Source organism: Akebia trifoliata, chromosome 2 (genome assembly GCF_017979445.1).
Source record: "Akebia trifoliata isolate Shusen 1 chromosome 2, ASM1797944v1, whole genome shotgun sequence".
Classification (NCBI taxonomy): Eukaryota; Viridiplantae; Streptophyta; class Magnoliopsida; order Ranunculales; family Lardizabalaceae; genus Akebia; species Akebia trifoliata.
Genome location: NC_141376.1, coordinates 30,838,277 through 30,863,447, shown reverse-complemented (window position 1 = coordinate 30,863,447; position 25,171 = coordinate 30,838,277). Strand labels below are relative to the sequence as shown.

The window sequence follows — 25,171 nt, the reverse complement described above, 5'->3', positions numbered from 1 at the left end:
TGATGTGTTCCTCAACACTTGCATTGACTACACTATCATGTTTGTATTATGTATTTCTCCTTATTGTGCAATGATAACTAGATATTTTAAAACCTTTGAAAGTATAATACATTTTTTTCATGAAAAAAATGAGAGATTGATGAATATTACAATTACTTACTATTTTTTATTTAGTTATTATTAGAATACTAAGTTATGATAAAACATGTATTATTTAAATGTTTAACATGATTATATGTTGCATGATTTTACTAGATGTTAGAACGATGTATTTTATGTTGAGTAACTCTCCGTTTTTTACTCTACCATTCACTATTTCAGATTACACAATCATCGAGGAATCAATTTATGAGGAGTTGTAAGAAAAGATTCTTGAGAAGACTTATGATGATAAGTTGTAGCCTCCTTATACTTAAGGATTGTTATAAGGTTCAACAGTTGCTTATGCTTTATATTTTGAGAAACTTGTATCTGTTTGGAGAGATTATGTCTTTGATGTTTGACTATGGACTATGATTGATGTTAGTTTATGTAAACGTTGATTACAGTTATTAGATATGTTTTTTCGTTGCCTTATAATTAAAACATAAATTGTTATTTATTATTATATCTTAAAATGAACTGGGTTTGTTATTCACACCTCGAGATCTAGTAGATGAATCCTTAGGATTTATGTTGGATTTTTGGGGCGTGACACATCATTTCTTTCAACCCCTCTCTCCTACTCTCTCATTTTCTTATACAATTCATCATCACTAAACCCTAATTCGATTAAAATAAAATTATAATTTGATTTTCGCTAGTGCAACCACTTTATGAACAAACTTATCAGTCAGAGTGGAAGAAAAAGCCATTAGTTTGGTGAAATAAGAAAAAAGAGATGCATTTCTGCTTGAGTATGCATAAGCTTGTTTGGATCAGTTGGTGATTACATCTACTTGGAATTTTACTATCTCGAGTCGGCATTGAAGGTTTCAGATAAAGGAATCAACCTTCTTTGCAACAAAAAATACGTCGTTCAAGCATCACTTGAACTCCTCATTAGAGAGAAATAGAGGCAACATTCCTATTTTGTTCCTTAATCAATTAGATGATCGAAGAAAGCCAAAAAAATTATAGAGATTTTTTTCTACAGAGAGAGAAGAGAAGAGAAAAGAAGATGAGACCATGGAAAATCTATAGAGAATAACAGAGAGAGTGAGGATTTCTTGCTATTGGTGAGTTGTATGAGAGGATAATGAGTGTGATAGAGGGAGAGGGGTGGGATCGTGCGATGTGTTTTGGGGGAGAAATTTGTAATTTTATTAAAGCTTAATAGAACATGTGTTGTTGCGATATCCACCGTTTGATTGATTGCGATGTTGGTTTTGACGTTGGCCCTCGAATGATCCCCATATATATATGGGAAATGTTCAGCAACAAACATTTTGGCAAAACATGGGTTAGAGGTTTTGAAATGGGCTGATTTTTTGTGAGGATGATCTCTACGATAAGGAGATTATCATCACCAAAAATCAGCCCATTCCAAAACTTCTAACCTCATCAAAAATGGTTTACAAAAAATGGATGGTCTACGATTTTTCAACTTGTAAACATGGGGTTAGAAGTTTTGGAATGGGCTGATTTTTGGTGAGATGATCTTCTCACCGTAGAGATCATCCTCACCAAAAATCAGCCCATTCCAAAACCTCTAACCTATGTTTTGAAAAATGTTTTGCCAAAATGTTTGTTGCTAAACGGGACCCTATATATATATATTTCTAAAGTTTTAAGATCCTAAGTAGATTGGTATCTAAGCCATCGTTTTTCAAACAATTTATTTAAGGAAAAACACACACACACACACCCACACACACACACACACACACACACACACATATATATATATATATATATATATATATGGGAGCGGTTTGATAGCCCTAAAGTTTGCCAAGTTTGGTGCCAAACATTTTTTGTAAATCACTTTTGATGGGGTTAGAAGTTTTGGAATAGGCTGATTTTTTGTGAGGATGATCTCAACGGTGAAGAGATCATCCTCACAAAAAATCAGCTCATTTTGAAACTTCTAACCCTAGTTTACAAGTTGAAGAATTGTGGATCGTCCAATTTTTGTAAATCACTTTTGATGGGGTTAGAAGTTTTGGAATAGGCTGATTTTTGGTGAGGATGATCTCCTCATCATAGAGATCATCCTCACAAAAAATCAGCTCATTCCAAAGCTTCTAACCTATATTTTGAAAAATGTTTGGCACCAAACTTGGCAAACTTTAGGGCTGCTGAACCGTCCCCTATATATATATATATTATGGAATTGATAAATGTTTTCATTTATGGAAGAACATTTTTCCTATGTTTACCAAGCCAAATGTTTTCATTTAATATACTTTACTCCTGTTTACCTGTGAACTTTGACTCACTTTTTGATGGACTTTCACCTCCAAAACCAACATTTTAAATTTAATGTTTTCTAAGCAAATCTTATAATGGACTTGGAATCGTGATGGAGTTTTAGTCTCTTTTTTCTATAATGAAAATGGCTATATCTAAAGTTTAGAGATCATCCACTAATAGTGTGTTATGCGATAATATTTGGTGTGATAAATATAGTGTTAAAACCTTCTTATGCAGTCCAAGATTTCTTTGTTCTTACAAGTGCTAGAAAATACAAAATCATTTAGAAAGATTTAGAATATTGGACAAGTATAATCAACTCCGAAATTTTTTGGAGAGTTTTGATGGTGTATCATGTTCGAAACTTATAATGTATCTAAATATTTCTTAAAAGAGTTAATTATTGTGCTTCTAAGTGAATTAACATGCTTTCATTAGCTATATTGGGATAGGGTTGACTTGAACTATATTGGGAAGACAACATGAGTGTTCAACATGATGGTTATCTTGATTGAGATAAGAGTTTCTCCCCAGATATCTCCAAACTTCATAGCAATAGAAGATAGAAGACGAAGAAAGAGAAGGAGAAAAAATGAGGCCTTGAAATTTTTGTCTTGTTGATTCATGAATGATGTTGAGATGACTTGAACATGAGGTTTCATAGTTTTAGTCTCATCTGAGTTCGAATCCCCCCCTTCTCCCCCTTGAAGCCACCCTTAGGGATTCATCTTAGGATTATCAGTGTGTGTAGTAGGGGGAAGGGAAGACACGTATCCTGATGATTACTTGGATGCTCTAAGAGGCATACGTACCTTTGTTAAAAAACAAAGAGGACTTCTATTGCCACATCAACTTTTGTTAACGCCACTTTAAATGTGTATTAATTTTTGGGTGAATCTTCAAATTGTGCATTTAATATGCTGAAATTTCGATTTTGGTATATTGTTCATTTTAATTCTCAAAACATGCACAACGACACACTATTTAGTTTTTACGTGTCTACGAACTCGTAAGTTAGTCACTTTTAACATCTACGAATTCGTAAGTTCGTCACTTTTAAACTTGCGAGTTCGTAGATGCGTGACAGTGAGCAATATATTGAGTGCATGTTTTCGTAAATAATTAGTGTACCAAAACCGTAATTAGAATAAAAGTTGTGCATGTTTTTGTAAATATCTTTTTATTATTATTGGTAACTTACATATAAATTGTGGTGGCGTTAGTAAAGTTGGTGTGGCAATAGAATCTCACTAAAAAAGAAGAATTCAAGGTGACTCGGACGAGTCATCCTGTTCTCAGACGATTTTTGAAACCACAAAACACAACAGGACGGATCTAGGCCCGTGAGCCGTGACACAGACCTTGTAATTTATTTTCGATTCCTGACATATTTGGACTTAAATAAATTTTAAAAAATTAAGTAAAAAAAAAATATACTAAAAAGTAGAGAGAGAGAGAGAGAGAGAGAGAGCGAGAGAGCAAATGTTGTGGTGGGTTTGATGTCGATGGATTCTACAGGGAACAACGATACCCAGTACTCTCTCCATTCAGACAAAAACTGCAGAAATCTCATTAACTTACTTTGTTTTTCCTCCAATCGATCATCTCTTTTGATCTGTAAGTCCACGAAACCTTCATCTCCTTCGTCTCCAATTTTTATTTTATTATTTATTATTCAATCTAATGTCGTCTTTGCTCTTCTTCGTCGTTAAAAACTAGGGTTTCTTTTCTCCACAGCCGTCCGTACAGTTCCCAGTTTTTTAAAATTACATTTTTTTTTGAACTTTGGATCTCAGCAAAATCTCGGAAAATTGGATTTGTGAAAGTTGTTAGTTAGGGTTTCAAGCCAGGGTTTTAATATTTTAACAGAACTCGAAAAAATTTGTTTTCAGGTTCCGAAGAATCATCATTCTAACGTTTTAATCGACAATGGCGGATTCGGTCGACGTGATTTTGGATTTCTTACGAAGAAACCGATTTACTCGGGCTGAATCTGCTTTACTTGGGGAGCTCAGTAACCGCCCTGATTTGAATGGATCCCTTCAGAAATCGATTTCGGAAAAAATTGATCTTTGTAATCCATTAGAAGAAGAAAAAGAGAGCGAATCAGCGGAGAAACAAATGGGGTTTCCGAGTAATCTCGAAGCTTCAAAAGAACTTATTGTTAAGGAGATAGAGTGTGGAACTAGTAGAAATGGTTCTGAAATTAAATGGAATAAATCTATCGAATCTGCTCGAACGATTGAGAAGAGCTTCACTTTCACTACTGAGTCTGAGGATACCTCTTCGGATCTGTTCTCATGGAAATTTAATCCCACTAATGGTCCTGTTGACCCGCCTGAGCAAGATAGTAGCATTGTTGCAAATAATTTTTCAGAGCTTCAAATATCTGAACAATCGAAAAATAGTTCAGGTTTATCGGGGGAACATAGAGTATTGTGGGCTGGAAGCACAAGTAAATCTATTGTGGAACTCGAACGGGAATTTACGGAGTCTTCTTCGGATCCGTGGAAAGAGTGCTCTATCAAGACTGTTTTTCCATTTCCCAAAGGGGATGACGAATCGAACAATTACGGTGGTGTTCTTGGTTTTGGAGATAATAGGAAAGAAGGAAAGAAGAGAGTTGAAAGTGAGGATATTAGGGTAGCAATGAAAGAACAGGTTAATGAGGTTGGAAGATCTTTATTTTTTGGAAAATCTCAAGGAATTTCGGAGCAAAATAACATTGGTTGTTTAGATTTGCCACTCGTGATGGAGAATCATAGAGAAGAGCTACCAAGATTGCCACCTGTTAAGCTCAAGTCGGAGGACAAGTCTGTGAATATTCATTGTGAGGAAAAGTTTGATCGCCATGGATCGGGAGCAAAGCTTACGAGCGCAGATAATACGTTCTTGATAGGATCATTTTTGGACGTTCCTGTTGGGCAAGAAATCAATTCTTCAGGTTTGTTCATAATTAGGTTTACATTTATTTTTCTTTTATAGTTGTATATACTCTTGCAAATATTTTGTTTATGTTAGGGCTGCCTGCTTTTTTATCTGCTTATAAAAATGCTCTCGTATTCATCATTATTTTTGCTGATGGAGCACAAATTTTCTATGATAATTCTACATGATATGAGATGGTTAACTGTCAAGGTCTTGTAGCTATTGTCTAAATGAATAATGCAAACTTAGAGGGAATTTTGGATCCTTTTATATGGAAGATTTTAGAAATTTGAAATTACATGGACCATTGAACATATAGAGTAGAAGGATCTTACTGTGAAAACCCCATTGTGACTCTTCTTCCATGTTTGCTTGTCCTTGTCAAATGGGGCAATGGGAATATCGATGATTTTTTGAATGAGGCTAGTTATGGAATTTATCTCCTGACTGCCTAAATTTCTTCTAAAATCGAGGCCCCGGGATTTGCCATCACCCTGTCCAGATAAAAAACTTATGGACTGACTAGTCTTTTTATTTGAGATAGCATATAAATCAGGATACTGAGTCATAAAATTAGAAATACAACACCAGCCATCTTCCTAGAAGCGTATCCTATTATCCTTACTGACTGTAAAATCAATCAAAGACACTCAAACTCTCTTGGATCAAAGTTCCTGCTCCCAAATTTGTCTAGGATGATCATCCTCAAGACTACAAGTTTCCACTTCAAATCTCCATACTCACTTTCCCAATATGTCGATGCTCATGAGCTTCAAGTTTTGTAAATCTAATCGGCTTCCTTCCTTCCTTAGGGGAACAAACACATTTCAAATCCACTTCCTGAAGAGTCGATATTAGGAACTCTTCCTACCCCAAACACTTTTCTTTTTGAGAGATCGATAGCCAGACCTTAAACCATTTCAAGGCAACACAAAAAGGCCAATAAGAAACCAAGGTTGGGAATGTCCAGCATCGACAATTATTTGTAATATCATGATGTCATATGCAAGCTGTAGGTGGAAGGCCATATGACTTCCTTTACGAGAAAACGTTAGAGGTCTTTACTTTGGATGAACCTCAATATATGTCTCCCTAGTGCCGCAATAACAATATTAAGGGGATAGAAGATTGCCTTATCTCAGTCCTTCTGATTTTTTACCTAGCAGGACACCCATTGGCAAAAGAAGTTGTAGACACACAGTTCATATTCCCCTTTTTCCCACCCACTAAACATTCTCTCCATCATATAATCCAAAAAGGCCTAGTTGACAAGGTTATAAGCTTTTTCCTAGTCAATTTTGTAGAAGGTGTCTGGTCTAGCTAACTTGATTTTAGAATCTATAGATTTATTAGCCGCCCAAGATTTGTGTACTTTTAACAAAAACTCCTTGCTCAAGAGGAATGACAGAGGAAAATATCACTTTAATTCTTGAAGTTATCAGTTTCGAGATATCTTTCGCACCATGCTTCTTAGGAGCTAGAGTAACAAAGTATTGTTGGGGTAGAAATCAATATAGGTCCCTTCCAGGAATTCTTTCATTGGCGCTGTGAAATCATCTCTTGAAATCTCCCAACACAATTATCTCAATCCAGGATCCTTAGGAATTTTGCAAATAAAGAATCCAAGATCCTTAGGAATTTTGCAAATAAAGAGAGAATGGGGGGGAGTCCAATGTACACTATTATGGATTACAAAGTCAACTTGAGAAATCCAAACAATTCATGATTAATCCAAATGAATCTGTATTGAGTCAGGTGATCCTTGTGACGTTCGAGCCATGTCTGAATTTTTAAGCACCAACGGTTGATCCTGAGTTTGATTGGGTGATGCAAAGTGTTGCCCAATCCCTTAAACTGTAATTGTAGGTGACTTATGTGCCTTTGTGGAATTTTATCAAAAACTCTTCCACATGAAAACACCTTTCAGTTTGTCTTTTGAGATAACATGAGTGAAATGACAGTATTTTTGATGAATATCTGTATATAAAAAGGCTCATGCTCCATGATCTTACTTAGGGAAGCAGGTGGTCTATTTAAAAAAAACAAACTGTCTGGTTAATAATATAATGTTGATGATGCCATCTAAGGGATCTATTGTTGTTGGGACACTAAAGAGTTTCTAAAGTATTCTTGAATGTGTTTTGTCTCCAAATGAGAACATTTTGGGATGTGGTATTGTTGTGGATGCTTTTCAATTTTGGAAAAATTAGTATTTGATCATCAACACCAAAGCTTTATCCAAAAAATTTGGGGTTGGCAAAGCCAATCATTGTTCTTCCATTCAATTCCGTTTAAAGCCATCTGTTAATTTTAGTGTGTTCATGACACTACTCGACTCATTGCCACCCCCATAATCGTGAGAGAATACCATTAGGAGGTGGGAAAATCATTTTCCCTCCCCGGATTGAAAATTGCTTTGGTTGGAAAATTGAACTTAAGGGATTACTGATGTAGGGTATCTACAATTCTAAGTAGTTTCCTAATTCTATTAGGATTTATTTCTATTTTCTAGTTCTATTAGGATTTTATTTCATAGTTATGTTAGGAGTAAAATTCCTTGTTAGTTTCTAATTTGTTTTAAATTCTTTTTTATTATTTAGATTATAATTAGAAGTGCTTAGAAGTCTCAATTTGAATTCTAATAGGATTAGAAAGTTAGTATTATGTTATACATAGGTTATGAATGTTAATTTTTAGTATTTTAGTAGGATTTTAAGTTGTTATGATGGAGTTATCTATATAAGGAGCTCTAAATCCTAAAATCAGTCAATCAATTCACTTATCTTTTCTCTTTTAATTACTTTTTAGCTTTATGTTTTATTTTCTTTCAAGCTATTGTTTGTTTATCAATTGAATTTATTGATTCAAATTGATTTTGAGTGTTCCATTGAACACAACCTATCGGATTTATTGATTCACACGCTTTTGCTACGTCAAGTGGTACGCTTGAAAGAAAATAAAGCATAAAGCTAAAAAGTAATTAAAAGAGAAAAAATAGTTGATTTTTGGATTTGGAGCTCCTTATATAGATAATTCCATCATAACAACTTGTAGTCTTACTAAAATATTAACAATTAACATTTCTAACCTATCTATAACATAATACTAACTTTCTAATACTGTTAGAACTCAAATTGGAGACTTCTAAGCATTTCCAATTATAGTCTAAATAATAAAAACAAATTTAAAATAAATTAGAAACAAACAAGGCATTGTACTCTTAACATAACTATGAAATAGAAATCCTAATAGAACTAGAAAATAGAAATAAATCCTAATGGAATTAGGAAATTACTTAGAATTGCAGATGTCCTACGTCAGGCCCCCTTTCTTTGAAAAAAACTCATCCTCAAGTTGTTCTTGAAGGCATTTTTTTCCTTGTTTTTTATTCATCTCACTCTAATCCACTTCCAATGATATCCTTTCTTCAGACTTAGATTAAAGAATATAATTGACCATAGCATATCATTAGGCAAATTCTTCGCATAAACATTATCGTTTATCTTCTTCAAGATATGAAGGGATTTAAATTTCTTCAACTTGGTTTTCTTGTAAATTATGGTCGGAAAACGATATTTACTAAGATAAACCATGACCAAATCTCATTTTTCATACCTCTTGAATCTTCTATCGACACCGATTTTGTACTTGTTAGTAGAAGTTTAAGGTTATTTTCAGTTGTTCCTTCAATATGTTATGTTCTTTCAGACTCATCCCACAATGGGGTAGATTTGGGAGATTTGCACCGGGCACCAAATCGGTGTGGTGTTGTATATTTCTCATAGGAGATAATGAATCTGACATTTCCGAAGGAAAAACATGAGAAAATTTGTCAAGGAGGGGTTGCACTTGATGAAAAATTTGAGTAGGAAGGTCTCGATTGGAAGGTTGCACTACCATCGGGAACACTTGACTTGTTTCCTTTAAGTCCTTATTGACGTTGGTAGAAACAAAGCATGTTCTATTCTCCTTGCCTAGTTGGGTAGCCTTGGGCTTTGAATAAGAAGGGTGTCGGATCACTTTGTCACCATTATTCATGAAAGAATAGGTGTTGGTTTTGTCCCGGTATGTAACATCATTATCATGAAGCCAAGGTCTTCCCAAGAGGATGTGACATGCTCTCATTGGGATGATGTCACATGTAACCTCATCCTTATATTTCCCAATGCTAAAAGAAAGGGAACATTGGCTGGATACACTTTTTTTACGTTTATCGTTTACCCAACCTATAGAATAAGGTCTAGGGTGTTGTGTAGTGGGAAGCTTGGGTGCATCAACCATATGACTTGAAATTATATTTTCCGAACTTCCATTATCTATAATTAGTTAGCACAACTTATCTTGTATCTTTCATGTAGTTCAGAAAAGAATATGTCGAATTGAAGGATCAACATGTTGTACTGGCAATAAGTTGCGGATAATACAATTGAGATGTTCACTTTCTTCAAATTTCTCGAATTGGGCTTCTAGATAAGATTCTGTGATAAAATCACCTTTAGCAACCATCTTTTGTGGATCGTAGTAAGAGCTCTGATGCCACTTGACATAACGGAAGTGTGTGAATCAATAGATTCGATAGGTTGTGTCCAATGGAACACTCAAATCAATTTGAATCAATAGATTCAATTGATAAACAAACATTAGCTTGAAAGAAAATAATACATAAAGCTAAAAAGTAATTAAAAGATAAAGATAATTGAATTAATTGATTGATTTTCGGATTTGGAGTTCCTTATATAGACAACTCTATCATAACAACTTGTAATCCTACTAAAATATTAAAAATTAACATTCCTAACCTATCTATAACATAATACTAACTTTCTATTAATCGCATTAGAACTCAAATTAGAGATTTCTAATTATTGTTTAAATAATAAAAATGAATTTAAAACAAATTAGAAACTAACAAGGAATTATACTCTTAACATAACTATGAAATAGAAATCTTAATAGAACTAGAAAATAGAAATAAATCCTAATGGAATTAGGAAACTACTTAGAATTGTAGATGTCTTACATCAGTAATCATATGCCTAAAAATTGCATTTTCCAAGGGAAATTATTTTCTCTCCCATTTTCCATGTCCAATCACTCAAACCTTAAGTTCACAAAAGAACTTTGGATCCGGGTGCAATCATGCAAACCTTAAGTTCATAATAAAACTTAAGACTGAAATCATTTGAGAAGAGACTTCTTTAGATATTTCCATTTATGGAAACCAAAGTATTGGGTGTAGTTGTGAACTAGGGGTGCACATGGTTCGGATTGGTTCAGATTTGTGGCAAAATTGGAATTTAACCAAACAGTTCTAATACTTATTATTTTCAATAGTAAGATTAAAATAGTTAAAACTTAAAACTAAGCAATATAAATATTAAACAAAGCATCACACATAACACATAACACGAATAAACAAAGCATCAACATATTATTTCAACATAAACAAAGCATCACGCATAACACATTAAAAATAAAAATCATAAAAAAATTAAAAAATAAAGTAAGAAAGCTAATTTTACCTTTTCGTTTTCCGACGAGGTGGCGAGGTGAGGGAGACGAACAGTTAGGTTTTCTTCAAAGAACTTGAAGAAGAGAGAATAGATGAAGGAAACTAAGAAAGGGGTTTGAGACTTTGAGTATTGTTTGAATGTTTTTATCTTTTGTCTTTTAAGATTATATTTTATTTTTAAATATATATATATAATGAATATAAAAATTGGTTCGGTTCTATTATACTCCTAATCCGGAATTGAACCAATTCAATCGGTTTTTTGTTTTTTACAATCTGTACCCGAACCAAACCATACTCAATCCGAACCAATCCAATCCAAAAGGCTTTGGATTGGTTTCGGTTCTCGGATTTACCCGATCCAGTGTGCACCCCTACTGTGCACACTATTATATTCAAGGTTTAAAATCTTGGCCTTGTTCAATGTCTCACTAAATTGAGAAAATGAGATGAAATTATAATTGGATACGAACGATTCATTGTGATAAGTTGTTATGGAGGTCGATTTATCAAAATTTTTTGTTCAAATTATCTCCATATAAAAAAAAAAAAAACTGATGCCAAGAGACATTGCACTAAACTACTTATAATGTTTAATTAAGCTAAACATGATTTTTCATGAAATGATTAGTTTTTATGATACGTATGCCATGATAATTTTTAACTACTTCTATTACTTTTTGATATGAGGTGATGTAATCTCCTATGTATCATCTAAGGCATAATTGTATTTTCAGATAGGTTCAAAGTTTCATTTTGTTTCTTTTCAGAGTGATTTTGTTGAAACATTCTTCTTTTTTGGCATATTTTAACAAAACTGTTTTGCTAGATGTTTCTAAATTTCAAATGTGTTGCAATGTTTCGATTTCTTTAGCGTACAAAAAAAGTTGTTTACCAGTTATTTAACTTTTCGGACAAAAAAGAAACGAACAGATGAAAGTAGACATATTTGTCCAATTTTAGAAATCACAAGTCCAAAAAAAAAAGTTAAAAGCAAAGATCCTATACAATCTATTTTAGAGAGGGAGAAGACCCTTCTTCCCAATTTTATTGTGGTTCCATCCAATAGAAACAGTTCGAGGGAGGGAGGGAAACATTTTGCATAAAATGTTTCAGAAAATGGAATGTTTAGAGGAATCCTATGTTTTGGAATATTTGAAAATATTTTTAATGCAGATCGATATGAAAATTGCAATTTTAATCCAAACTACCATTTATTAACTTAAAATCATATTTAATTTAATTTTTATGAACAAAAACTAGTATTTATTTATTGAAATGCAATTGTTCAGAATGTTTTGTTTCGCTCAATTTTCAAGATACCAGACCACTAGAACGGAATGGCATTTTGAACCTTTCTTTCAACCATGACTATACCGGATCTTCTGGTGGTCTTTTTTTTTTGTCTCTGATGGAGACCCATTCTTGTTCTTAAAACAAGCCTCTAAAACACCTACTTTCACAAAAGAGATCGAACTTTCATCTCTTTCACTATCATGCTTTGACAACTTTTTTTTTAATAAACATAAATAATTCTGGTTTTAGGTAGGTAGGTAGGTTTCTTTGAGATTCATGTTTAGGAGGTGGTGACTGGTGAAGTTTTTAGACCGGTTGCCAACCTTTCATTAATTCTCCTCCTTTATACGGGCTTGGGACTGGCAATATAGTGTAAAAAAACTCCACACAGGCGGAGTTAGGTAGGTCTCTTAAGAGTATGGGATTTAACCGCTGTGTAATTGATTGACATGTGTTGTTGGGGACACTTTTCTTGCATCCAAACAAAGACCAACTTAAAATGGGTGACACCAAAAGAGTAGCAGATGTTTTACTTGTCAAAAAAGGAAGGAAGAAGTAAAGAAAAGAAAGAAAAGCAAGAGATTAGTGGATGTTGTCCATAAAAATACTGACAGTGTAGGTAGTCTTAACTTTTTAAGTTCTGGTTTACCCTGTAAAGCAAGGTGTTAGGTCTGTTTCAGAAATTGTTTTTATCAGGGTATATGCATGTCCTTTATCTAGGTACCTTAAGTTTATTTGAAATTGTTCGGTCTGATTGATTGTGAAGTGGTAAAAGTTCTTTGTTGCAACATTTGTTGTCTAGTATCTAGTGCTTACAGTTGGGTCATGCAACTCTTCTATCTGTTATATATATATCCAAATTGGTGTTTAAACAGGAGCTTCATAGATTATTTGTGCTCTCAGCCAGGTAAGGAGAGCGCATGCTTTTTGACTTAAAACTGCTTCTCAAACTTTCTTTTGGTATAGTCTTTGGTCTACCTTGCCAATGCCAAGATTTGTCGTATTCCTCAATGTTATCCCTGATTTATGATCCTATTGGCATCATCAACATCAAAGCCTTATCCCAAGAATTATTTTGTGAATATATATGTATGGGAAGCGTTCGGAGGCCCTAAAGAGACGCAAACATTGTGCCAAACATTTTTCAATACATGGGCTAGAAGTTTCAGAATGGTCTAATTTTTTGTGAGGATGATCTCTATGGTGAGGAGATCATCCTCACAAAAAATCAGCCCATTCCGAAACTTCTAACCCTAGTTTACAAGTTGAAGAATCGTGGACCGTTCAGTTATCATAGACCACTTTTGATGGGGTAAGAAGTTTCGTAATGGGCTGATATTTGGGGAGGATGATCTCCTCACCATAGAGATTATCCTCACAAAAAGTCAGCCCATTCCGAAACTTCTAGCCCAGGTATTGAAAAAGTGTTTTGTCTCTCTTTAGGGCCTCCAAACGCTCCCCTATATATATACATATATGTGTGTGTGTGTGTGAGCCAAATTTTTTCATATATGGGTTAGAAGTTTTGGAATGAGCTGATAAACCACTTTAGATGGGGTTAGAAGTTTAGGAATGAACTGATTTTTCGTGAGGATGATCTCTATGGTGAAGAGATCATCCTCACAAAAAATATGAGCCCATTCCGAAACATCTAACCCATATAGGAAAATATTTGGCTTTGATCCTATATATATAAGGCAATGTTCGGCAGCCAAAATTTGTCCCATACGGGTTAGAAGTTTTGGAATGGGGTGATTTTTTGTGAGGATGCTCTCTATGGTGAGGAGATTATCCTCTCAAAAAATCAGCCCATTCCGAAACTTCTAACTCATATAAGACAAAAATTTGGCTGCCGAATATATATATATATATTGATTTGTCATTGTCTTCTAGGCATGGTTTATCTTTAATCCTTGAAAAATTTATTACAGGGGGAAAAAGGAATGTTGGAAGTAGCTGGCTATCAGTAAGTCAGGGAATTGCTGAGGATACCTCTGAGTTGGTTTCTGGTTTTGCTACTGTGGGTGATGGGTTAAGTGAATTGATAGACTATCCAAATGAGTATTGGGACTCTGATGAGTATGACGACGATGATGATGTGGGATACATGAGACAGCCTATCGAAGATGAGACATGGTTTCTAGCTCATGAAATTGATTACCCAAGTGACAATGAGAAGGGAATTGGGCACGGAAGCATTCCAGACCCGCAAGAAAGAGGTCCAACGAAAGATGAAGACGATGACCAATCTTTTGCTGAGGAGGACTCTTACTTCTCTGGTGAGCAATATTTTCATGAAAAAAACATTGAACAAGTTTCTGCTCCAGATGATCCTCTAGGGCATTCAATGGTTGAAATGTATGGAAGGAATGATGAAAATGATTTAATAGCTCAATATGATGGACAATTGATGGATGAAGAAGAATTGAATTTGATGCGTGCAGAACCTGTTTGGCAAGGATTTGTCACTCAGACAAATGAACTCATTATGTTAGGTAACGGGAGAGTTTTGAATGAGTGTGAAAGGCCTCGGCCGGATGACCTCTGCATGGACGATGACCAACATGGTTCGGTCAGATCAATAGGTGTGGGGATTAGTAGTGATGCAGCTGATATTGGTAGTGAAGTACGAGAAAGTTTGGTTGGAGGAAGTAGTGAAGGGGATCTAGAATACTTTCACGATCATGATGTTGGTATTAGCGGCTCCAGACATTCTCAACTTGACACCGGTAAGAGGTATCTTGACAGATCAAACAAGGATAAAGCGAGGACAGTTAAACAAGATTCTGATAAATACATTACGAGGCATGATAAAGGTGTTTGTACATTGGGGGCAAATTATCCTGATGGTGGTTTTTCTTTTCCGCCCCCTTTGAGAGGTGGGGACTTGTTGCAGGCCGACTCTGTCACAGGAGATGAAACTAAGGATTGTGATGGGAATGGTTTGATGAGGACTGATGACATGCTTGCGACATGGAGGCGGAAGAGTAGTGATTCTTCACCAGCCAATAGTTCTAGGGATGAAAACAATGATAATGTTGAAAAATCAGCAAATTCTACTGCATCGACGAGCTCGAATCATGATTGTGCTGAAAGAGAACATGTCAATAAAGGTGAAGATGACAAAGCTAGTGATGCAAGAGAAGAAGATCCAGGAACGACATTGGAGGATGAAGAAGCGGCAGCTGTGCAAGAGCAAGTACGGCAGATAAAGGCTCAGGAGGAGGAATTTGAAACTTTTGATCTCAAGATTGTGCACAGAAAAAACAGGCATGTTTTGCTTCTAGTTATAAAATTTCTTTTGAATTTTTGCAAACTGTCCCAAGTGTAAAAAAAAATTGCCACTTTCATTTTTTTTTTCTCCTTCACGGCCGGCATGTTTTGCTTCCAGTTATACAATTTCTTTGGAATTTTGCATACTGTCCTAAGTGTAAAAATATGAGAGTTGCTATTGGCACCCCATCTTTTACTTATTACACCTCCTTAAAAAATAATGAAAATATGTAAATGGTCGACAATAAGTAAAAGTTGGGGTGCCTATAGAAGCTCTCTCGTTTTGTTTTCTAGATTTCTATTTTTTTGGGTTTTAGATTTTATATGAGCCTAATCATAATTGTAAACAGTTGTTGAAATTGTTTGAACAAGTGTTATAATGTTTTGTACTGCTTAGATGATAATTTGAGCCAAACCTTTGTAATGTTTTCTTTTATTGATTGATAAATTGAAAAGGAACAACAAAGAAAGGGAAGGTCGAGGTGACTGACCCGGAAAGAAAAACAAAAACAGCCGCAAATACAACAAAAAGACAAAGGCAAGAGACTAAAGATCGGAAATAACGTTAACGCTTTCCCACCGGACAAGGAAATCCTCGAAGAAAATCCCTTTGAACTCCTTAAACACCTTGCACCAAAAGAAGAGAAGACCAAGAACCGAAATGAAAATCTCATGGCTAGAATGAACATTTCCTTTGAAAGTTCGAGCATTTCTTTCCTTCCAAATACCCAAGTAATTGCAAAAGGGGTTAAATTCCAAATTAACCTCTTTGAGAAATGGAAACTCGTTCCCAACTAGATCCATTCTTCAAAGACCCCTCTAACAGTGCGGGACAAACACCAATCCACTCCAAATCGAGAAAGAAAAATTGCCCACACATCATTAGCCATTTTGCAATGAAGAAGCAAATGGTTCCCTGTCTCTTCGTCCTCTCCGCACATACAACAATAATTCGGGCCACAAAAACCCCTTTTCCTCAACTGGTCTAGTGTAAGAATTCTTTCCTGAATTGTTGTCCAAACAAAAAAAAGCGACCTTGGACCCCTAACAACAATGTGAGGAAAGATAGGATCCCCAACCTTGTTGAGGTCATCATAAAAGTCTCTTACTGAAAACAATCCCTTGGAATTTGTGTTCCAAATTCTCATATCCTATAACTCCATAGCCTCCGAAACCTCCCAATCATTCAAAGCTCTTTGGAAACCCAAGTCCCACCCTGTAACTTCTGAGTTAGAAACTCGAAAGCCAGCAACGAGAAGATTTTTGTTTCTTGAAATTGCAAAAGCTGAGGGAAATCTTTCCTTCAAAGACTCCACACCGCACCAAGTATCCTTCCAAAATCTTACTTTGTCCCCCCTCCCAACCTTATAGGTCACCCTCTTTTTGAATTGAGGAAGAACTTTTAGGACTCCTTTCCAAATCCCACACCCATATGTATTTTTTGCCATTTTGCTTTCCAAAATAAAGTGGTCTTCCCCAAACTTGGCCGCAATAACCTTATGCCAAAGCCCTTCCTGTTCCACCCCGAATCTCCAAAGCCATTTTCCCATTAGAGACTGGAATAACCTTATGCCAAAGCTCTTCATGGTTTGTTTTAATCTTTAATTGGGTGTGATAAATAATTTAAAAAATTGTAGTGCAATAAGTAAACGTCTGGGTGCCAATAGCAGCTCTAAAAAATTGTCAGTTTCATGTTTTTCTCCTTCATGGCCTGTTTTAGAAATATCATGTTTATGCTTTGAGTTGCATGCTACACTGTTCTTTTCAAATGTTTTGCAATCTCCTAACACTTTCACTTGATTTATATTTTTGTTCCTTAGAACTGGCTTCGAGGAGGACAAGAATTTCCACGTTGTTCTAAATTCAGTGATTGCTGGGCGTTATCATGTTACAGAATATCTAGGGTCAGCTGCTTTCAGTAAAGCTATACAAGCGCACGATTTGCACACGGGCATGGATGTTTGTGTGAAAATTATAAAAAACAACAAAGATTTTTTTGATCAGAGCCTTGATGAAATTAAGCTTCTCAAGTTTGTCAACAAGAATGATCCTGCTGACAAATACCATATTCTGCGCTTGTATGACTACTTCTATTATCGGGTAATTGAATGTTTGAACTTGCTATTAAGTTTGTTTACTGTTTTGACTAAAATATTTATTTTTATTCAAGCTAGTAGCTGACTTTAGATGCTTGTTTTTTCTTGATTTTGTCCTTCCCTCTTTTCTTTCAATAGATTTAGATTCCAATTTTATTGTGTTTCCAGTCTCTATAGTTTTAAAATCTCTCTATGCACTTGATAGTGTGATATTTTGTTATTGAAGATTTTTTTTTTCTCACCAACCACACTCCATAAGACCCGAACCCCAACCTATGTTTAATAATAGCTATATTATGATATTCATGGGTAAACTGAAAAATCAATACGTATTATGATGCTTACTGTATGGTTGAAATTTTCCAATTCTTCTTGGTAAAGGCAGATACATTTGATATACTATATTTGATGCATAAATATCCTACAAAATTGCAGGTTATTAATTGGATAGGATCTATAATGAGAATAGGTAGTCATATTGTTCCTATCTTTCTTCTGTTTCTGTACCTGCTCCTAACCTTGAAGATACTGACCTCTAACCTTTTGATAATGTATAAAACTCACATTTATATATATTAAAAAAATTTGTTGTAATTTCACAGCAATTAGAATCCCCTACAACGCACCTAGTAAGACTAATTATTTTTTGATAGGTTAGACTAAGATACATTGCATTTAACAATTATTACATTAGAGCTATATTTTATGCTTAGGCAGGCTAAAGTTGATGTTTAACATAATTATATTACCTTTTGCATCTCAAATTTTAAGATTGAAGAATCTCGACATCTGTTCTAATGTATAATAATATTTGGCTAAAGTATGCTGTGATATATAAGTAAAAATTATTATACTACATTTGTTTAATGCTTGGATATAATGTATAAAGTACATATACACACCCACACCAACATCCACCCGCGCACGCACGCACACACACATTTTAAATTTGTTATCATTGTATCCAAATATACATTTCTTCTATTAATCGAAGGTCTTCATATCTACGCTCACTACTCATGTCCTCATTGTTTTTTTATTTCCCTCTTTTTTCTTTTTTCCCTCTCATTCTTTAACACAAGACCAAATTATTTCAATCAAATTTCACTTAGTTTATCATCTATTGGGGCTACTCCTATGCTTTGTGTTTATTTCTTATTATCTTGGTCTTTACACTTATCCATCTCAACATTTTCATCTGCTTTATGCTCTTTCTGTGAACATGTTTATTTAGTGCCAAACATTTAGCTCTTTAGTCATTGTTTTGACTTACTGCAGTCTTATAAAACTTTCCTTTCAACTTGATTGAAATATGGAAGTTAGCACTCTGAAATCGCGCCTCCATTTTTTGATAGGTAAAAAGAAGAGTATAACAAAAGATAAGCAATGACCTATAAGGACAAGGAGTCTCTCAAAAGGGTATGAAAAAAGAAGTTAGCAAGATTAAGAACCATTAGGATCAAACTCTTGATGACCACCTCTACACTTTGAATGTCTGTTTATTCCTTTCTTTTCAGAAAACTATATTTTACCAAGGGCCACAAATGCAAATTTGTATATTATATATTACATTATTTTATCCTTAAAACTCTTTGCAACGGATGGTTGAATGCAAACACAATTCATGTGTTATGATATTGTATGTGCTTCCCTCAAACCCACATCTGTGAAGAGAGATGGTGCAGAACCTTCCAAGAATTTGTACTGAGATGGAGACCCTTATCGAGAGAGCTACTACTGCTATTGTTATCCTTCAAAAAAAAGATTCGAATATTCTGGTAGAAGGAAAATAAATTGATAAAGGAAGATTATATTGAAATTTGAGCAATGGAACAGTACATCTTTTCTCTAATGCAACGAGCTTTGCACGTTTATCCATAAAGTTTGAGAGCCATGTTGAAATTCTCATCAGCGTATACTGACACCTATGCATTATATTCAAGAGAACAAAGACTGAACTACCCCTTAAGTAATTACAAAATGGCCCTCTTTTGTGTATTATCCAACTTGAGATACATCTTTAACAGAATTTTGAGATGGAGATGCTAGAGAAGACAATAATACTTTTCTGGTATATTTTACCATAATGTTTTATAATCAATTTTTCTTAGTGCATGCCTTGTGAGTATCACCACCTGTCTGTTCTTGTTGGTTTGCTAGTAAAATACCCATCTTTCCCGAGTATGTTACTGCAATATATTGTAGGTATCATCAGCAAGGTGAGCAAACTTATCATATAAGTAACACCTTTTGAAGGATAGAGCTACCTATTGTTTTTTTGCTTTGAGTGTAAAAACTTCGTTGTAAAAGCCCTTGTTAGGCAAAGACTTCACGTTCTATATTTGTGGGCATTCGTGCTTTGCAGGTGCAGATACTTATTCCCCTTGAGGTGGCTTGTTCTTCCTCTCCCATGTGCGCACGTACAATAATTGTGTTTTTTGATAGGTGTAAACATGTACATCTATATAATAAAACACAACTATAGGTCCCACCTTTGCTACAATTATGGGGGATAAACGCTCCATTCAACTTTTATGTGGGTTCACATTAACTACTTTATTGCTTTTCCTCTTCATCCCCTTAATTTTATTTTCTTTCCTCTCTTCCCCCTCTTTTTTTTTCAATAATATCCGTCAAATTTTACTACCTTTCCTCTTTTACCTCATTTTCAATAATACCCCTCCAACTTTACTATCTTTCCTCTTTTACCCCTTTAACCTACTTTATTGTCTTTCCCCATCTCCCCTTTCTTAATAATACCTCTTCAACGTTATTATTTTTCCTTTTTTACCCACTAACCTGCTATGGCATGGGCTACTCTAGTTAATGATAAGCCTGAAAGCTTTTGTCCTTATTGCTATTCCTAGAAAGCTCACATTTTGCCTCATCGTTTGAAAATGTGTAAATAGCACATTACGCTTCTTATGCATTTTCTTGTGGCAAAAGAGGTGTGGGATCATTTCTTCTCTCTGTTTAGAGTGGAGTGTTGTTTGCCAGCTTCAGTTTTGGATGTCTTTGGGGAGTGATTGCAATTGGGTGTGAGTTTCTGTCTTTCCAAGAGACTGTTGTGGATTTTAACTCTGTTTGCCATCATTTGGGGTCTTTGGAAGGAAAGGAATGTTAGATCTTTCGAAGGGAATGCTCAATATAGTTAAGAGTTGTTGTTATCGATTATGGGGTTTTTTTTCCTTTGGTGTAAGGTTTTCTAGGAGTTCAAAGTGGTGTTCTTTGAGGACTCCCTCGTTCGTTGGGAGCGTGTTTGTAATCTCTCTGAATCCTAAATCTGTGTTTAGGCTCTTTTCTTCCTTTTCTTTATTTGCGTAGGTCTTTTCAATCTACTTTGTATTAATTGCTTTCTTTTTTATCTATAAATAAAAATAGCACATTACCTGGTGACTTGATTGTGAACTCCTGTTCCTGTCAAACTTGGCATTAATCTGCAATATAATGTTCTTTTTCTGACTTGATAGGGTGGTTGGTAACTGATCCTTTTACATGTGCAGGAGCATTTGTTGATTGTATGTGAACTTCTTAAGGCGAACTTATATGAATTTCACAAATTCAATAGAGAATCTGGAGGAGAGGTTTACTTTACAATGCCAAGGCTGCAGGTACGTAGTATACTAGTTTCTTCCTAAACCTAGAAGCATTTTCTTTCTTTGAGATATTTTATGTGACGATGTCTTGGAATTTCCCCATGCAGTCAATTACGATTCAGTGTTTGGAGGCACTTCAATTTTTGCATGGCCTTGGCCTAATTCATTGTGATTTGAAGCCGGAGAATATTTTGGTGAAGAGTTACAGTAGATGTGAGGTGAAGGTCATTGACCTTGGAAGTAGTTGCTTCCAAACAGATCATCTTTGCTCATATGTTCAGTCTAGGTCCTATCGTGCCCCCGAGGTTATTTTGGGACTTCCATATGATAAAAAGATAGATATCTGGTCACTTGGGTGTATCTTGGCAGAGCTATGTACAGGAAATGTAAGTTGTGCCAATCAATCCATCAACAAAGCTTAATCTAGGGTAGGGCTTAAAATGGGTAGGGTTTGGGCTGGATGTGAGTATATCCATACCCAGATCTGAATTTTTTATTTGGATCCATCCTAATTTGCATCGGATCTTATTAGCTAAAACCATATCCGAATCATATTACTTTCACTAAATCCGGATCCGACCTGACTGAATTACTTGATTTGGGTCGGTTGGGTTGGATAATTTTGGACTGTTCACATTTATTTTTGCTATATCCTATATTTCTTTTCTAATTTCTATATTATTCTATTTTACTATTATAATTCATTTATTTTATAATTATTCATTTTATATTGAAGTAGTAGATAAAAGATATTTTGAAAAACATAAAATATAATTTTAAAAGCAATCTATCATTCAGATCTAGGCGGATGTAGGGGAGGATCTATATCCGACTTGGGTCAAGGGACATCAACCATATCTGATCCATATTTTTATTCGGATCTACTCCAATGGTCCAAACCCACTAATTTCAGATTTCTAATAAAATCCAACCCATTGCATGATGTATTGAGCTTTTCTAGCATGATAATCATTTTCTCAACTTCTTTGGCATTAGGCATCAATGGTCAATGGGTGAAAAAGTTCTTAATATGAAGTTTGCATGGTGCAGGTTCTCTTCCAAAATGATTCACCTGCAACTTTACTGGCTCGTGTGATAGGTATTATTGGTCCTATCGACCAAGGCATGCTTGCCAAAGGACGTGATACATACAAATATTTCACCAAAAACCATATGCTTTATGAACGGAATCAGGTAACTTTTTTGATAACAGAATATTTTCACTCATTCTTTTGTGTACTTCGCTTTCAAATGATCAGGACTTAAGTAATTTAGCTGTCCAACGCATCTAGATGTAGTACTGTTCTGCTTTTTTTATATGTTCTTTGAAGTAGTTACCCAGTGCAACTATTAACCACATGTTTACACCATAGATAAGGTTTAATTTGTTCAAAATATTTATTAAAAAAAAAGAAAAAAGATAAGAATTATAAGTCTGAGTTAGGATTTATCAATTGGTAAAAAAAGCCATCCTCATTTACATTACTAGTGTCTTACGTTTTATTAGTAAAATGGTCACCATCATCTTCATCAAGGTCGTATTTTCCAACTAGTGCATCAATGTTATATTTCGTTTCTTCTGATTTAATCGCAAAGTATGTGATTTAATCATGAAATTTGTGATTTATTCATGAAGTTCGTAAGAGTTGTGTATTATTGAAAAGATGCAATTAAATCGTGATTAAAACATGAAGGAAAAAAGTGACGATTTAATTGTGACTTTTTCAATAAGTCAGAGACTTTGGTGACACTATGATCCTGGGTATATTTAACTATATTCTGCATTGTCCATGATATACATTTGTATACACAAACTTGACAATTCAAATGAACATCATTGATGGGATAGAGGACTGTCCTAGTTGACGTTTGGTAGGCCATTATTGTCCTTTTGGTTGATGTGGTGGCATCATTTGGTTCCTCATTTCTAATTTCTTTGTCCCATTTTTTTTTCAGGATTCGAGCAGGCTAGAATACCTGATTCCCAAAAAGACATCCCTACGGCATCGGTTGCCCATGGGTGATCAAGGCTTTGTTGACTTTGTTGGTCATCTCCTCGAAATAAACCCAAAGAAGCGTACAACTGCGTCAGAAGCTTTGAAGCATCCTTGGCTCTCCTATCCTTACGAGCCCATTTCGTCATGACCCATACAATCAAAAGCTTTAATTGTATGTTTTGATGAGAGGGGTGAACCAATTGATTCCTGACTACAAGATCGATCATATCTAGTGGAAGCAACGGACACCGGCTGTGCTGACCCCTGCCTTTTCCCACGTGTAGAATATCCATGGACGGTACGGTCCCTTTGTCTTGACTTGTATCCTTGCTGTATCTTAGAATGTAATTTTTTTTTTTTACATGCACTGGGTATTTCTAGGGATAATTCTTGCTTGCTTTGGTGGGAAGGAAATCTTAATCCTATTGTATATGATGTGATCTTTCAGTAATGTTTCATGCGATAGATTATTTATTCGAAACATTTGGTTGGGTTTGAGGTGGAAGTGGAGCTTTGATTCGGAGATGGTTGATGTATGATTTATCATGTAAACCTTATCCTTGGATTTTCTTTTCTTTTCTTTTCTAGAAAGAGCTTTGCAAATCAGTGATGTCATGGTGTTTTTTTCTGGGTTCCCAACCCTAATCAAGTACAAATCTTTTTTCTTCAATTTTCAATTTTCTTTGAATGGATTATGGCTTTTGATTGTGTGGGATTTAGAGATATAGCCATTGATTATGTTATAGTGCAAAGCTTTACATGATATGGGTTCTTCTGGAAGATGCCTGCAAACAACAATGTAGTTGGCATGAATGCTTCGTGGCCAGAAACAATTTGGCCATCTGAAAGAAGAGTCACCATTTGGTGGTGAGATGGGCAGTTAGTGTTGGGTGCTGGCATTAGATAGATTGTCGTGGTTTTAGTGAGGATGGATGGATGATGGATTGGAGACCAATTGGGGTTTGGTTACAGATGCGGGCCACAAACTATCGATTAAACTAAATTGCAAAACATAAATGAAATGTTGATTTGATCTTCATTTCTTGGACTCAACTGAATTTGATAAAAGAAAAATAGTACTAACTATTAGCCTAACTGCATCAAATTACTTCTCTACACTGGAACATTGCTCCAAACAAATTCTCTCATCCATGTGTACGATAATCTCTGAATTGAATACTGCGTAGATCTCCCGGTTTCTTAGAAAAACCATCATACCAACTTGTATCCCATCCCTCATGTTTGTATTATTGTGGCGACTGGATTCTTGATGAAACCAACAACATGATATGGAGTCGACACCATTCACTATTCATTCAGTCAATTTTGAATTTAAAATGGATTTTGACTGATGAGTTGACTCTGGGAAAATATGTGTTTGTCGCAGATTATCACATGAAATGACAGAGAACAAAATAATTTTGGCAAACAAGAGTTGATCCATTGAGACAAGGTTGATTAAAAAACTTATGACTTAAAACAATTAGACTTAAGATAACCAAAATTGATTTATAAAAAATTGAATAAAAAGATTGCAAGGGAAGATAAACTTAGATTAGTCGAATCCATCAAGAACAAGCTATCTCATTAGTTTATTTGTATTTGTCTTTTTTATCTTGATCTAGTCAATAATCTAATATTATTGGATCGGAAGATTTAACCTGTTTAAACATGAAATTTTGTAATTAAACTTAATAAGATGAAATCAACATATTATTTATGATATCCCTAAGAAAACATGATTTAACTTGAACTTATCTAAGTTTAAATCATCAAAATCAGGAAAATAAAAATTAGATATTATGATTTTACTTAATAAGTTATCATCATAGTTAAACAATGAAAAACATATGCAAAACAATAAACTTACGAAGATGATCTTGTTCTGACTTCATCGATTTCTCTAATGGAGGTCTAGCCAAGAATCATTGCAAATATAATAAAAGCAGACATTAAAAGAAAAATAAGGAGAGAAGAGATAAGAGAGAAAAGAGGAATATTTCTTTTATTAATCTTTGCTTGAAACTGACATATTGAGTCATTGTTTACAAAGTTGAACAAGAACTAAAACTAAATCTA

At 34.7% G+C, this 25,171-nt stretch overlaps 1 protein-coding gene across 1 annotated transcript; it reads left to right on the top strand.

Moving 5' to 3' along the window:
* The first annotated feature begins 3,836 nt into the window (after nt 1–3,836).
* On the top strand, nt 3,837–23,762 carry LOC147410122 (uncharacterized). The gene is made up of 8 exons (XM_086432346.1): nt 3,837–4,011; nt 4,287–5,338; nt 14,062–15,400; nt 17,224–17,503; nt 21,003–21,110; nt 21,203–21,481; nt 22,146–22,289; nt 23,052–23,762. The coding sequence occupies exons 2-8, from the start codon at nt 4,324–4,326 to the stop codon at nt 23,238–23,240; spliced, it is 3,354 nt and encodes a 1,117-aa protein (XP_086288472.1). The 5' UTR covers nt 3,837–4,011; nt 4,287–4,323; the 3' UTR covers nt 23,241–23,762.
* Nucleotides 23,763–25,171: the final 1,409 nt, after the last annotated feature.